Source organism: Choristoneura fumiferana, chromosome 25, assembly GCF_025370935.1.
Source record: "Choristoneura fumiferana chromosome 25, NRCan_CFum_1, whole genome shotgun sequence".
NCBI classification, from domain to species: domain Eukaryota; kingdom Metazoa; phylum Arthropoda; class Insecta; order Lepidoptera; family Tortricidae; genus Choristoneura; species Choristoneura fumiferana.
Genome location: NC_133496.1, coordinates 10,003,824 through 10,020,529, shown reverse-complemented (window position 1 = coordinate 10,020,529; position 16,706 = coordinate 10,003,824). Strand labels below are relative to the sequence as shown.

General features: G+C 37.3%; 2 protein-coding genes across 2 annotated transcripts; both read right to left on the bottom strand.

Moving 5' to 3' along the window:
• Positions 1-5,021: 5,021 nt before the first annotated feature.
• LOC141442049 (uncharacterized) lies at positions 5,022-6,721 on the bottom strand. The gene is made up of 2 exons (XM_074106954.1): positions 5,745-6,721; positions 5,022-5,160 (listed from the first exon to the last, which is right to left on the bottom strand). Exons 1-2 carry the CDS (start codon positions 6,719-6,721, stop codon positions 5,022-5,024), a joined length of 1,116 nt encoding a protein of 371 aa, XP_073963055.1.
• Positions 6,722-7,162: 441 nt separating this feature from the next.
• LOC141442090 (uncharacterized) lies at positions 7,163-9,323 on the bottom strand. The gene is made up of 3 exons (XM_074107003.1): positions 9,273-9,323; positions 8,337-8,654; positions 7,163-7,698 (listed from the first exon to the last, which is right to left on the bottom strand). The coding sequence occupies exons 1-3, from the start codon at positions 9,313-9,315 to the stop codon at positions 7,682-7,684; spliced, it is 378 nt and encodes a 125-aa protein (XP_073963104.1). The 5' UTR covers positions 9,316-9,323; the 3' UTR covers positions 7,163-7,681.
• Between the last annotated feature and the right edge of the window lie 7,383 nt (positions 9,324-16,706).

Below are 16,706 nucleotides of genomic sequence, written 5' to 3'. Positions count from 1 at the left end.
TCGAGCTAGCGGTCTTAGAGTGAAGTGCCACCGGTATTATTTTCTTTGCGACAGACTTAACGAGTATAAAAAATTCGTGTAAACACTGGGAAACGAAAGTTAACAGCGGTACAATTAATTTAATGTAATAAAATTGTACGAACACAAATTAAGTCTTGGAACTGCCGAAACTGGTTTTAGCTTTATCATCAAGCTGTTAAGTAAACTTGAAAGACGATTCAGAATCATCACCATATCAGTCATAGGACGTCCACTGTTGGACATAGGCCTCCCCCATATACCCCCAGTTGCTTCGGTTGTAAACGGACTGAATCCACCGTAAACCGGCGATGAGATCGGCTAACATTCAGCATTAGTCATGTAAAAATAAGTTTTTGGTAATAATTTCATTTTTAACCCCCGACGCAAAAAGAGGGGTGTTATAAGTTTGACCGTTAGGTATGTGTGTCTGTCTGTGGCACTGTAGCTCCTAAACGGGCGGACCGATTTGAATGCGGTTGTTTTATTTGAAAGCAGGTTTTCTAGCAATGGTTCTCAGACTCGTTTCATCAAAATCGGTTCAGCCGTTTTTGAGATATTGAACTTTGAAGTGACAAAGTCGGGGTTTTCCAACTTTTGTTGGTTAGGTAAGGTTATAAGTAATGAGGGCTATCGTTTTTTGTCTCACTAGATGGCGCACTGTTGCGTGAGGTTTATAAGTATGGATTTCAAAGTCTGTTATTACGGGCGTGAAAACAAAGTTTAGATTAAAATAATATTTAATACACCTTAAAACCGTACCATAAAAATATCGAGCATGCCGCAGTGTTGCATAGTTCCCGTTTTGTTCGGAAAAAAGAGAGGACAAAGGTTTCGGAAAGACAAAACTGTCTCAAAACACAGACATTCATTGCCCCGGCACGCATATTTGCCATAATTAATTTCAGGTATTGCAAATTATTCTAATTATAAATAAACCCGCGTAGCTCACCAAAAAACTATGAGATTTAACATTTCGGAGACCTCACGCTACACTAGCGCCTCTAGTGGCGAATTCATTCGCGATAGCCCTCATTGCGTTGATTTACGAATAGTATGATGTATACGTACGTATGTATGTGTAGTGTAGTGTAGATGTATTTTTGTTCCGTTTTAATATTCTGATTATGGTTGATGCAACCTGCTGTAAACTAGTCCTTCCTTCTTTCTGTAAAAAAGGTTGTCTGGAACAGGCCGCCTATTGCTTACCTTGTAATTTTGTCTCTGTGTACACCTTAACCCCCAACGCAAAAAGAGGGGTGTTATAAGTTTGACCGCTATGCGCAATTTACGATTTTTGTTGTTGAATGTATAGTTACTAATCAAAAGAAAATGATGGTCATTTAATCGGTTTAATCGGGAAGTTGGAAACAAAAATCGTTTCCGTTTTTATCTCAATACATTTAATTGAATGAAAAGTATTTGCATTGTGTTCCGTTGTATTAATTACCCTATTTTTAGACAAGGATATTTATAAATACTCGGTCTGCTACAAGTTTAGAATAGAATAGAATAGAATGTTTATTTGCATAGAATAAGTAGGTGCATTGGTGTTCTTAGGTGGTATGTGTCAATAAAGTAACTTATTGTGCTATTTGTACTAAATAATACTAGTATACAAATATTAGGGTATTGGGTAAATTTGAGTTCGTGTTTGAACTCTATAAAAATGAAGATAATCTTAAATTAAAATAGAAACACTATTTTTTATCACTTTAAAAAATATACTGCTTGCATATTTTAACCAATTGAGACTGGAGCTACATACTACTACTACATTACGCTAGTTGACAGATTTAACATATATGCTTGAACTTCTTAAAGGATACAGACCCTAAGTGTTTGTACAAACATTTGACGAATAAACAAACTTAATACGCAAACATTACAGCGTAGCTTTACGCGTTCACGCTCCGTCACGCGTTGTGAATACAACAGATTTATAAACCGCAGCCACTTCATTTCGGAGCCTAAAAGGTACAGTTGAGAAAACTGGACCCACAGTCACCTGCATTCATATTTGACACAGCAAAGCATACGTAAATATCTGACACGATTCTATTTCTGGGGACGGTAGGACATGTCAAATATTTTTGTATGTTCCGCTGTGGCATAATGCAGGTGAATGTACCAGGGTGGAAAGTTTTCATAACCGAATCCGCTATAATTTCTACACAAAAGTACACCCTGAGACGTGATTCAGCTTCTTCCACTGTACCTGGTAGGGCGATTCTTTTTCTGAAACTGCATGTCTATTTTAACGTTCCTGAGTTTATTTTTCCTTTCAACCTTGATGTAAATAATATAATCTACTAACTCTTAACATATTCTATAAAAGTTTTAACGACAGTGTTAGATCAATAATATAATTTCTGCAATGCCAGAACCAAAGATAACGTAATCTTAAGAACCCCTGAACATTTTAAAGTAATTTACATCACTAAAGCTAATTATAGTGTCACTGTTTATTTTCCGAATGTAATTATCTAATAATACAATACAATACAATACAAAGACTCTTTATTGTACACCAGACATAGTAAGCGATACAGAAAACAAATTATTAAAATTACAATGATAAAAACAACAAATGATATATTGGATTGAAAACATTTTTTTATCATTGTTTTTGCATTTCCTCCAACCTGATAGATAGATTTCTGAAGATAGAACATGTCAATGTGCGGCGCGTTTTTTTAGTGCAGACTTTTTTGAGTCGAGTGATTTATCTGTCAAAATCTTTGGCAGCAAAGAACTGAGCATTGTAATAGCGCTCAAAGCTCGTCCCACATCGCGTAAACTCGTCTTAATGCACTATAATAACTGCCATCTTGAACTATTGTGCGTATTACTACTTTCTCTATTATATTTCGGCGTTATCTTATGAACTACAAATGTCTGTGTTGAACTCGCGTTATATCATCATCATCATCATCATGTCAGCCGTAGGAATTCCACTGTTGGACATACTCAGGCCTCCTCCGTAGACCTCCAGTTGCTTCGGTTGGAAGCGGCCTGCATCCACCTGAACTTGCGACTTTAACCAGGTCTCGGCAGGTTTCGGCAACGCACCTGTGATACCCCTCGTGTTGGCAGGTGTCCACGGGCGGCGGAGATTGCTTCCCATCAGGTGACGCGCGTGCTCGTTTTCCCCCTCTTATATATAAAAAAGGTCAGTCGTTCGTCTCGTTGATGGACGTCCTACGCCGCGCTTGCCAATCTGCAGTCTCCAATCGTAAACTTTCCGGTCCCAATCGCCATCTGTTCTCCGTGCTATATGGCCGGCCCATTGCCAAATTAACGAACTAATTCGCTTGGTTATGTTAATGACCCATGTTATATCATAAAATTTTAAAATCCAGATTTAGCAAAGAATGCCGAAAAACTCGATTTAATTTATATATTTTAACGGATTTCGAAAAAAGGACGAGATTCTCAATTACTGGATTAGGTGCTCAAAAATGGTTGGATTAGGTGACTACTCAAGAATTGTGCTGATTTAAATTAATTTTTAACTGATCGTCATTCATAGTGATGGGAATTTCAACTGTATCTTGTGGTTTTGTTTCTTCCAAGAAAAAGTCTTTACTGGATGAAATGAAGATTTATTATCCAAAACACCAACACTTTACACAGTTAGACAAGAGCAAAATATAGAACTGAATTGTCTTATTAGACGTAGAAAAACATGTTATGGCCGATGGGCGACCGGAAGTATCAGAGAAAAAAGTTCTGCCAACATTAACGCTAACAAACTCTTGTGTTGCCAGCAACATGCTGCGGCCCAGGAAAGAATAGAACTTACTTATAATTTTGAAACATTATATTGTAACTTATATAACGTTATTTTATGATCTAAGTTAAATCACAGAGTAGTTAACCAAATAGAAACTTAAATTCTTATGTTATAATCATAGCTACTTATGATTTAAATAACAGAGCAGTTAACTAAATAGCAAAAACTGACAATTAAGATTAGGAGAACACCCTATGTAAGTATACATTAAGAAAACAATACCTCCATTGTGCACCTTATGTCTATTACATAAGCACACCTAATTGGAGCAAATAATATGCCGTTACAAATTAAAATTGTGATAATTATTTAAATAAACTTAATCTTACAATAACCTTCTTGTAAAATAACAGAATTTATTATTCAACTGGTAGTACACTTATACCTTGCAATGACCTAGTATACAATTTACCATCAGCTGTTTTTAGCTGAAAGGCCCTGACCTTATTATCCTTGCCGGGAAATACCTGCACAACCCGTGCCATGGGCCACACCAACGGTGGAGCATTAGGCTCCTTCATAAGCACCAGTTTACCTACAGTAACGTTAGGTACAGAATCACACCATTTAGACCTATTTTGCAGTGTATTTAAGTAGTACTTATACCAAGCCTTCCAAAATCGCTGCTGTAACTGAGTACATTGTTGCCAGTAATTTAACCTATTGACTCTACTGTCTGAAACATCTCTGTCCGGATACATAGTTAAGGATGTACCTATTAAAAAGTGCCCAGGAGTGAGGTAGCAGTAGTCATTTATGTCTTCAGACAAAGGCAAAATTGGGCGCGAATTTAGTACGGCCTCTATTTGACAGAGTGCTGTACTAAGCTGCTCATAAGTAAGTATGGCATTTAAAACGATTCTTTTTAAATGGTATTTCATACTTTTCACAGCCGCCTCTGCAAGACCCGCAAATACAGGAGAGTAACTTGGTGTGAAATGGAATTTAATACCTTGTTTGGCAGCATATACTTGCACAAGCGTCTGGTGAATAGCAGAGTTATTAAGCTCGTATAGCTCAACTAGCTGATTCCTTGCCCCTCGAAAACATCCGCCATTATCGCAAAATACGTCGCTGGGCAATCCACGTCTACTAACAAACCGTTTAAATGATGCAAGAAACGCATCCGTTGTGATATCTGAAGTCAGCTCCAAATGAACTGCCTTCGTAACAAAACAAACATAAACACATACGTATCCTTTGCTTTCTAATGCTTTTCGCACTCGGAATTCTTGACGCGGACTGGCCCAGCGAAGTCTATGGCTACCTTTTGAAAAGGCCTAGCTGACGTCACGCGGTGCTGAGGCAAGGATCCCATCAGCTGTTTGGCTGCACTAGCTTTGAGCCTAAAACAAACCAAACATTTATGAGTCACTTTCTTGACTTGTCGAATACCGTTTGTCAACCAGTATTTTTGATTTAAATTAGATAAGAGCGACTTTGGTCCAGCATGTAACAGCCTAATGTGTTCATTTTCTATAATTAGAGTAGTTACTCGTGAATTTTTTGGTAGTATTATAGGATGTTTCTGTGACAGTGGTATATCTGAGTTATCGAGTCGCCCGCCTACTCTTAGTAATCCGTCCTTATCTAAAAATGGATGAAGCGGTTTCATGGACCCTCGTATGACATTGCCCTTTTGCAGTGATTCTATCTCAGCACTGAAATGCATAGATTGTTCATTTTTTATAATCAAATGCAATGCATTTTGCAACTCATCAGGACTTAGTATCTCATCTTTTACCTTATTTATGTTTTTAAATTGTGACAAAATCTAAGAATATAGGCTACCACACGTGTCATCTTTTCTATATTAGAATACCTATTTAATATTTGAAAGAAGTCATTGCCTGCAATTGCTGTAAGTACCACCTGCGACTGTTTATATTGCTCAGTCTTCATTTCAGGTAAGTTAGTAGGTAAGTCTAACCCTTCTCTATCAAACATATAATCACCTTGCAGAAACTTCGGCCCGTTCCACCAGAGGGCGCTATTTGGAAGCTCCTGTGGACTAATACCTCTGCTGATTAGGTCTGCAGGGTTGTCTGCAGAGGGTACATACAGCCAGGTCCACCTGTTTGTTTTTTGTTGAATTACACCAACTCTGTTAGAAACATAAGCCTGTAGCCTAGTAGTTTCCGAATTTATCCATGCTAAAGCTATTTTGGAGTCAGTGAATAAGTACACATTATCAATGTGTACACCTTTGGATAATGTGTCATATACTCTTTCCATTAAAATTGATAAAAGCAAGGCAGCATTCAGTTCTAACCTCGGTATTGTTAATGGCTTCGCACGTGGGTTTACTCGCGACTTAGAACAGAGTAGGTGTAATTCAGCCATACCTGCCTCATCAACCACGCGTAAGTATATGCAGCACCCATATCCTGTAGTACTGGATGCATCAGCAAATCCGATCAGCTGTACTGCTTTCACACTGTTGGTAGGAATGTGTCGCCTTATACTAATAGGGTGCATAATGGCCAAACTGTTAGCAAATTCCAACCACTCATCAGCAAGCTCATTCGGTATGCGCTCATCCCACCCAACATTGCTGGACCAGACTTTTTGTATGATGCTTTTAGCTCTTATAACAATTGGACTGACAAATCCCATGGGATCATAAAATTTTGATATATAGCTAAGAATAGCCCGTTTTGTTAGTACATTCTGGTCAAAAGCCTCTGGGCTGTTAATGGTGAAGCAGTCTTGTTTTACATTAAGTGTTATACCTAAAGCTTTCATACTAAAATTATCTTTTTGAAAGTCTCGCTCACTGAATTGTTGTTCAGCTTCAGGTATATCAGATAAGATAGCTGGAGTATTAGATGCCCACTTATGTAATTTAAAGCTTCCATAGTCTAACAATTCACACAGTTGTCGTTTAGCTTCAAGCAAGTTGTGCATATCAGAACATGAATATAAAATATCATCCACATATGTACAATTCTGAATGATGTAGGATGCAAGTGGCAATTCATTCCCATACCTTTGTGCAAGTTCCAATAAGCAGCGTGTGGCCAAGTAGCTTGAAGACTTCATACCGTATGTGACAGTATCAAGACGAATACATTTTATAGTTTGACTGGGATTGTCACGCCATAAAATGTTTTGGAGTGATGTTTGCTGTGGGTTTACTAATACATTGCGAAACATTTTCTTTATATCAGAACTCAAAGAAAACTCTCCTATTCTGAATAATAGCACAATATCAAATAATTCCTTTTGAACTGGAGGCCCATTTAATAAAATATCATTTAATGAAACTTTTTACTAGTTCTCATTGACGCATCATATACCACCCTAGTAGGCGTGCTTTTACTATGCACGTTTATAACGGGATGATGCGGTAAAAAATATAGCGGGTCCTCATTGAAATTATATGAATTTATATCTACATAGTGACCATGTCCAAGCTCAACATATTCATGAATGAAGTTCTGATAATCAGTAAGTAAGTTTACGTTCTTTTGCAATCGTTTTTCGAGGCTGAGAAACCTGTGCAAAGCTAAGTCAAATGAACTACCCAAAGTTTCATTAATTTTATTTGTCTCAACCTTGATTGGCAAATCGACTTGAAATTTATTATTTTCTAATTTTACAGAATTAGCAAAAATTGTTTCGGCTAACTCTTGCTCTGAGTCCTTTTCTATCAGCAGTTCGGGGACTCGCTCAACATCCCATAGTCGTTTGATACTGTCACTAACATCTGATTCACATTTAGCACAAAAGAGTGATACAACCTGATTTTTTATGATGTCTGAAACTAACGCGCCTGCGACGACGTGGCCAAACTTGGTGTTGAGGATGCATGGAGTTGTAGGCTGAGGCTGCTTTTCTCGGTCATTGCGCAGGTTGTGTGCTTCTTCAAGCGGTAGGAGGACCTGGAAAAAGACGTCAGCCCCAATCAGCATATTTATCTCTGAAGGTTGGTTAAATGTTGTATCAGCTAATGTGACACCAGCGGGAATATTTATTCCATCCATGCTGATTGGCATTTGTGGTAATTGACATGTAATTTTTTCCACCACATGACAGTTTACTAAGACTTTATATTGGGATGTCAAAGAATGCACTTGTAGGGGAATGCAATAGCTAATCTTGCTCTTGTTCTGCGTCACACCAATGAGGTTAATATCAGATCGCTCAGGGGTAAGCCCTAAGACCTCAATAGCTTTGTGGTGATCAGTGACACTTGTGAGCCCGAATCTAAAATACACTTGACATGCACCTCCCTACCATTTTGAGTATATAATTTTACTCTCGCTGTCGGAATTAAAACATTGCTTGCGGATGCCCCGACAGAGCACAACTGGGTTGCTTTCGCTTTCTTCATCTTGGTGCAGAAGGGTGTGATGAGGTTTTTTGCATATTCCACACCGAAAGTGGAATCTACATTTACCCACATGAGGATTTAAACATGTAGTACACAAGTTAAATTTCTTCGCAAAGGAAACTCTTTCCTTTGAAGGTAACAATTTGAATTTTGGGCAAGAGTATAATTTGTGATCAAAACACTTACAGTGTACACATTCCATGGAGGTCTTGGCTGCAGCTGCTAACGCTACCTTACTCTTGACAGACTGCACTGAAGAAGGCTGGCCTCTCCCTGGCCCTGCATTGTCAGGATGGGTATCCGTGTTTTCCAATGCAAGAGCACGCTTGTCCATGTACGCCAAAAAATCTTCAATCGTCGGCTCCTGCTTTTGATCGCGCTCTAATTGGAATGAACGCGAGCTGTACGCGTCGATCTTACGCGTTAAAATTCCCAGCAGCACAGGATCCCACGCCTCCACTGCCGCATGCAAATTTTTAAGTGCAGCTAATGTTTGCCGCACTACTGAAACGAAATTCCGTATGTCGTTAGCGTTGGGATACTTAGGCAATTTATTTAAATCTAAAAGAGTGTTTACGTACTCGGAAACGATTTTATATTTGTTAAAAAATCTTTCATCTAACAACTGCCTTGCCTGAGGATAGCTATCACTGACAAGTGGGAGATTTTTTACCAAATCATACGGCTCGTCTTTGAGAAAAGATCGAAGGTAATACAACCTTTGTACATTATCAAGCGACTTGTCGTTGTGAATTACCGAAGTAAATATTTGTATGAAGGCTACATAATCCGAATATTTGCCGGAAAAGGTCGGTATGTTTATGCTAGGTAATTTAGCTCTAGGTTTACTACTGCAACCTGACTCCAAGGCACTCTGTTCAGCTACAGAACTACTAGTTTTAATACGTTCGTTGAATATTGCTAAACAATCAAAATATTTATTTTCAACCTCCGCATAATCTTCTTTGTCCTCCGAATCCAATGATATGATTTGTTTATTATACACCTCATACTCCTTAAATGCGTCGCATAGTCTTTCCCGTTTCGCAATTAGGGTCTCGGGATGGCAATTTTCCATATTAGATTCGGAGGACACGAAAGAAAATAACCTAGTTATTGTACCTTTTATATAACCTCGTTTGGCGATCATTTCTTTGGCCTCCATCGTATTGTATGTACAGTCAAGGGCATAATTATATATACGTTCCAAGGCTTCAAAAATACCTGTACAGTTGATTAGCCAGAAATATCTGTACGGTAATCCGGCCAAAAAATATGTGATCATTTAATTAGTCAAAAAGATGTAGACATTTACATGACCATAAATAAATGTACAAGTCAGTCAAATTATGTAGGCAATTAGGAGGCCATAAATATCTATACACGCAACTCTCAGATACATAAAAACAAAGCCCAAGCCAAAAATATCTATACAGTCAAGGGCATTAATATGTACACATAATTCGAAGTATCATATTAAAAACTATTTTAAAAAGGTTTCTATCAGCTCTATAAATACTGGCCACTTAGTACTCGTACCTACTTAATGATAATAATGTACTTATTCGAATGTCAAGTTTGCCATATATATGCGTCAATTTGATTTGTGTTATGTGTAATGATCTATTTTAATGCTATTCTGGATATCGGTACACATTGATATTATCGAAAATATTTAAAAATGATGTACAGGGTTTCAGACCATGTAAAACACCGCATCGTAATGATGTGGGAAGACAGAATTCCCATATCACAAATTGCTGAGGAATTTGGTGTAATGGTGAGTGCGCCGAATCATACATTGAGTGATCCGAATGTTTTTTTAATACCCCGTTTGTAGCAAACTGGTATTCATTGACTTATTGTTACTTTTATTTGTTTTAGAAGAGTACTGTACATTTATGGGTGAAAAGGTATAGATGAAGATGAAGAAAATATGGATTTTTTTATGATGAACGGGGGTAATTTAAATATAAAAAAATGTGTAGCCTTTTTTTTATGATCAAAGTAATTTACCTAAGTTTTTCAAATAAAAAAATGTTACTTTTTAGTGCCTAATTTGTTTTATTTTTTCATAAGTAGAGGTATCAAAAATAAACTCCGGTGTGCACATGCCCGGCTATACGTCAACGATTCATTACAAGTATAAATTAATTTTTGAAAAGGCTTCTAAAAGTGACCTAAATTAGGTACTTAGGTCGACACCTATTTTAAAATTTTTGTGCAAAAATTATGTAAAAATATGTGTACACTTTAGTACCTTGTCTATTTTCGTCATATTTGAACTGCCATATATGAACTGTCACAGTGGTTAAAGTGACAAGGTACTAAAGTGTATAGATATTTTTGCCCTATTTTCTTGCCTATCTTGTATGGTATATAGCTGTAAAGCAGAATCTAAAATAATAGGGTGAAAGGAAACACAAATGACACGTCAATGACGTCACGATCAAAATGAAAAGGACAAAGCGATCATGACAGAACGGTGCTCTTTTCGGTGATTGTCATAATTCAAAATTAGAAATCTTGTTTGTTTGTTGTATAGATATTTTTGACTGTGTAGATATTATTGCCCTTGACTGTATAGATATTTTTGGCTTGGGTTTTGTTCTTATATATGTGAGAGTTGCGTGTATAGATATTTATGGCCTCCTATTTGCCTTCATATATTTGACTGACATTGTACATTTATTTATGGCCATGTAAATGTTTAGATCTTTTTGACTAACTAAATGATCACATGTTTTTTGGCCGGATTACTGTACAGATATTTCTGGCTAATCAACTGTACAGCTGTTTTTGACGCCTTGGGAACGTATATATATTTATGCCCTTGACTGTACTGTACTTATTCCAGTAATTATATCACAATAAGCGCTAATACAATAAAATTTTAGAAATAAACTGCAAACTAAACACGCGGGGCGACACAAAATGGCGAAGTTCCTCTGTTGTTCACTCACGCGTCTTCGCTCGTTCGGTTCGAGTAGGGACGGGACGCCGTCAGTGCTGCCAACCTTCGCAACTGCCCGCGCGCTTGATTGATGAACCTATCGAAAAAGCTTCTTTTTCTGTCTTCAAACTGGAACGTATGCTTAAAATATCTTGGTTTTAATGGTTTTCTTTCTTGATAATGATGCTGAATTTTATTTTCGCAGCAACTTATATGATGAGATGAAAGTAGGACAAGAATTAATTAAATCGTTGTTTTCGTTGCTCATTCACGTTTTTCGGCTCAAACCTGAGATGCATTTATCGCAGTATTCGCAGTAGGTATCGGCGGTACTGTATGGATTGCACTTCTTGCTTGCAGATTCTGAGACAATCGCTGTGTTGGGCTGGGTCTTGTACTCGCAAAATCTTCTGTCTGTCTTGACGGTGAGAATGGACCAATGTTGGGAGCGTGGACTGTAAATTGTGGTTTTGTTTCTTCCCAAGAAAAAGTCTTTGCACTGGATGAAATGAAGATTTATTATCCAAAACACCAACACTTTACACAGTTAGACAAGAGCAAAATATAGAACTGAATTGTCTTATTAGACGTAGAAAAACATGTTATGGCCGATGGGCGACCGGAAGTATCAGAGAAAAAAGTTCTGCCAACATTAACGCTAACAAACTCTTGTGTTGCCAGCAACACATAGCTGATGCAGAATTTCAATTATCTGTCCATTGTTATTTCTCAGATCAAGAAACATTTTATTACGGTTCATAAGATAGCCTTCTGACAGAGGAGGGCCATACGCGCAGGTAGCGATATTTTAGTGATAGGGTCTCGTTTACATCATTCCTATTTAGAACTTTGAAAAAGTAAATTTCAAATTTATTTATTTATTAAAATGATCCTGAGGACTTACAGCATTGGCCCAGGCGTTCAACGGGATAGCAATACCTTTACAATAACAAATAGTATAATAAGCAAAGAACGATACACACAAGATTAAATAAAAATAAATTACATTACAAATGACAGTTAAAAATTAACTAAACTAAAGAAAACCAATGTCAAATTACGTACCTAAGAAAAAAAAATAAGTTTAGCCATTAGTAAATTACACCCAATTTTTCTTTAAATAACAGCGAATAATAAATTATGATTCTAAATTGCTGAAAAAACATATACATTTTTTGGTCAATGTGTTCACCTTGTCTTGTAAATGTAATTTCGCACATGAATTTTGTAAAACACAGAAGTGGGAGCCTAGATTTGAGCCCACGATCCTAGATATCAAATCACTAGACTAGGCCACTACGGCTGTCCCATCCTATGAACGTATGTACGAATTACTTCCTATTTTTTCACGGGTGTACAAATGAAGACAATGTGATCAAATCTTCTTCTTCAAAAAGGCGAAGTATTTGAAACTATTTTTTACTATGTCAACATTCTACAATTTATTTTAATTTATATCGATTTGACTATTTAATGAATGACTTTCATGTTGACACATACACACACACAGACACACACAAACATCACGCCTGTATTCCCAAATGGGGTAGGCAGAGCGCACGAAACGTTACCGCTTCGGAGCCACTTTTAGCAAGTTAAGGTTTAAGTTTGACAAAAAAACGGTATAATAGTGACAGCTGATGTTAACGATCATAACTATAACAATAATATCTTAATTTACAACTTCAAAAAGTTTTTAAATTTATTTTGTATGTAGTTTTAGTTACCATTATTACCTTTATTTTGTTTTGTACTGTGCCATGTTTTATTAATACAGACATTTAAATAAATTTTAATTAAACTTCAAAAAGATACGTTCATGCGATTTGCATAATCAAGTTACGAGCAGACTTCGACTAGACAAGAAACCCGCATGATTTTAATTCTGGTTTGATAATGTCCCATAAAGAAAGTGGCATAGTGAGTGCGATGGTGGATAGCTTACTAGAGAACTGTTATTAGACTTACGATGATATTAGCGTGCAATCGAATTTATGAATGTTAAATTCAAAAATGTTACCCATTAGTAAATAATATTATGTCATAATTCACAGCAGGTTCTGCATTATTACCAGACAAAGAGAGATAGAGAGAGAAAGAGAGATATTTAATCAGAGCAACACAACCTGTTCGTCATGCTATCAGTGTTATAGTTAATGTTCCTAGAGAAAATACTCTTAGTTGGGTTGGTGTGATTTGTGTGTTCTTACAGTGTGGATGTAGAGAAGTTGCAAGAACACATAAATGTAGCTATCGTAGGGTCGCAAAGTGATCAAAGTATTTGTTATTGTTTATTAATGGACCTTAGCAGAGAGTAGCGCTTCATCCCAAAAAATGTTCAATATAGTTCAATTTAGGCAGTTACAAGCACTTAGGAATGTCAAAATAATCTACTAACGGCTCGGAAAGCCTTACGAAAGAACTCAGCAATAAACTCAACGAGGTAAACGTTTGCTCTTGAATTTGTTTGCAGCAGGTACACCTCTTCGACTTTGCGTATTTGCCTCTCGAATTACCACACTGACCTAACCGTTTGTTAGTCTGTTATTCACTCATACGAAACGTCGCATACGTAGCATCGGTATCGGCACTGTCTTGATGTAACCACTGTATCTCTGACTTTATTTTTTTTTTTGTGACTCAGTCGGCTTAAGGGCCAAAGATACTAATACTATAAGCTATTGTCATGAAAAAAATATATCCGAGTCTTAGCAAATATACATTAGACTGAAAGTTGTAGACCACATTTCAAAAACTACATACTAGAAATTGTCATGTTCGTTCGGAAAAACATTAAATTGTACAATTATTCGCAAAATTCACGCCTCAGCCACCTATTAACTTTTCCAAACCCTCAACTAAAACTTGACCCATGTCATTTACCTGGATAGCCGGGGAGGAGATCTGACTTAAATAAGGTTGGGTAAGGTTTAGTTTACTGGTAAAAAATGCAAAAAAGAGACCCTATTACTACGTCTACGTTATAAACCTGTCTGTCACAGGGCTCTATCTTCTACACCTGCGTAATGATGGCCGCTAAAACAAAAAACAGTGTAAAGTTATAAATTAAAGATATTACAATAAGTTGGTTCAACAGCTTAAGCATGAAGAAGTAACAGAATTATAGACATAATATCGCATTTATAATACACGTAAGGATAGTGCCTTATACGGCGCATTAAAAAAATCACCGGTTTTTTAACCAGCGGTGTGGCCGCTCCTTATTGTAAAATCGCGATAATGGGCTACGTTTTGCTTACCTTGGAAAATCTCTTTGTACCTACCTGTGTTCTCTGTACTACTTACTATGTGTTGGTGTTCAATAAAGAGTCATTTTATTGTAATGTATTGCAAAATTACACTAACTAAGTAAACATAGAAACTAATAAACAATTGCTTAAATTCACTTTCATTCCTGTAGCTATTGAAGTCAATTCGCAATCATCAACTATTGTACACCATACACTTTCTCCCTTGGAGTTCTCACGACTCGAACTTATGGTGCGTCATTAAGATGATTGGGGGGTACAGATAACAAAATAAGAGATTAATTAGAATGAAAAATAACTACGATTTCATCATCCTCGGTCATCAGCCGGAAGACATCCACTGTTGAATGGAAGACCCATTCAACGCCTCAATAAAAGACAACTTGCCTTTTGCTTTGGATATTGGGACATGTTGTCGGAAACTCTCGCGATTAAGTCAATCCACCTAGAGCGAAGCGTGCCAATGCTGAGTCCTCCAGTTCATAGGTGCTACTCGAGAACGTTTCTTCCAAAGGTTATCTAACCTGAAGCCCCTGATATTTCTATATGATCATTTTTAAACAACGCAGGCATGCTAAGTGTGTCGCATCGTAGGGAACTGTTGTTTGCTGCTTTGCTTTTTGATGTTGTGAGGACTGGTGCACCTGAGTATCTCCACGAAAAGCTGAAATGGTCATCGATGGCAGCTAGATACCGAACGAAGAGAGCCTGTGTACTCTGCCCGTACACACAGGACAGCTGCATTTCGGGGAAGTTTTAGGTATCTGGCCTCGAAGTGTTGGAATAACATCCCTCCTCCTATTCGAGGAGTTCGTTCAAGGCAGATGTTTAAGCAAAGGTTTAAAAACATGTTTATTGGATTGCCAGAAGCTTCAGGTCAATGCTTAGTACCCGGTATCGTCGGTTCTATTTGACAATCAGGCTGCAAAAATCTTTGTTTTTGCTTGTATTAGGTATGTATTCAAAAAATATCTGTTATGTTTGTTATTTAAACCTTAAATTATATATTATAGTACTTAGAGTAAAAATTGTATGTGACTGAGTGCGTCAACTCCTACTGGTTCCGACAGAATATCAGCGCTGTGACAGCAATGTCACATGCCTTTTGGCGGCTGTGCCGTGACAACTTAATTTATAATGTAAGAATTTGAATCGTTTGTTTTTGTACAATTGTCATGGCATGTTTGTAAATAAAGTTTTTTATCTATCTATCTATCTGGTAAGTGCATTTCCAGCCCCAATGTTCTGCGTGTTCGTATTAGCAGAAGTTAATATAATAAATAACCACGCGAAAATAACCAACCGAATTAGCTCATTGTAGTGGCAATGGATAGGCCATTATACCTATATAGCATGGAATAATAGACGGCCGTTGGGACCGAAAAGTTCTCGAATAGAGACTACGCGGATCGGCAAGCGCAGCGTAAAAATGTCTACGAACGAGATGGACGGATGATCTTACCTCTATTTCACCAACGTGACAATTGTTAGTGACATAATATGTCAAGTGACAATCTATTATTTGTATCTAAATTTAATGACAACTAAGCTGAGAAACAAAAATTATTTTTCCTAGTTGACATGAATTTATTCGTTGATTTCTCGGTAAATCTTGACAATATTAGATTGAAGCTGTGTCTGGTTTGCGTTACATTTGTAATGTTTTGTGGCTTACATACCTATGCGTGTTTTCAAGATAACTCTTTATGAAAGTAGTTGACGCACCTGTCAGCGTGGTGAAATAGGACCCTGGTTAAAGCCCGGGGTCTATGAGGAAGGCTTATATCCAATAGAATTAAATCATCATCATCATCCCAGCCTATATACGTCCCACTGCTGGGCACAGGCCTCATCTCAGAACAAGAGGGCTTGGGCTATAGTTCCCACGCGGGCCCAGTGCGGATTGGGAACTTCACACGCACCATTGAATTGCTTCGCAGGTTTGTGCAGGTTTCCTCACAATGTTTTCCTTCACCGCAAAGCTCGTGGTAAATTTCAAATGTAATTCCGCACATGAATTTGGAAAAACTCAGAGGTGCGAGCCGGGGTTTGAACCCACGACCCTCTGTTTGAGAGGCGATAGGTCAAACCACTAGGCCACCACGGCTTTATAGAATTAAATAAAGTGAAATTATTTTACACTAAAGTTCCGTTTCGTTTGATACCATCTTTTACCACGATGATTCAAATTGCGCGATAGCTCAAAAATATCTAATTAAATAAAAATACTTTCACCATATTCAAGTATTTTGAAGTCAATCAACCTCTCACCTACACGAAATTACGCCTAACAAGACTCATACAAATCACTATGAGGAGTCGTCGAACTCGTGT

Bases quoted from the DNA above. Each gene is read 5' to 3' on its own strand.
- LOC141442049 (XM_074106954.1), bottom strand. From the start codon at position 6,721: ATGCACAACTTGCTTGAAGCTAAACGACAACTGTGTGAATTGTTAGAC. The intron at 5,161-5,744 runs GTTAGACTTACC...GGTTTGTTTTAG, and splicing joins TATATGTTTGATAGAGAAGG to GCTCAAAGCTAGTGCAGCCA.
- LOC141442090 (XM_074107003.1), bottom strand. From the start codon at position 9,315: ATGGAGGCCAAAGAAATGATCGCCAAACGAGGTTATATAAAAG. The intron at 8,655-9,272 runs GTACAATAACTA...ATTTCGTTTCAG, and splicing joins CAAACGAGGTTATATAAAAG to TAGTGCGGCAAACATTAGCT.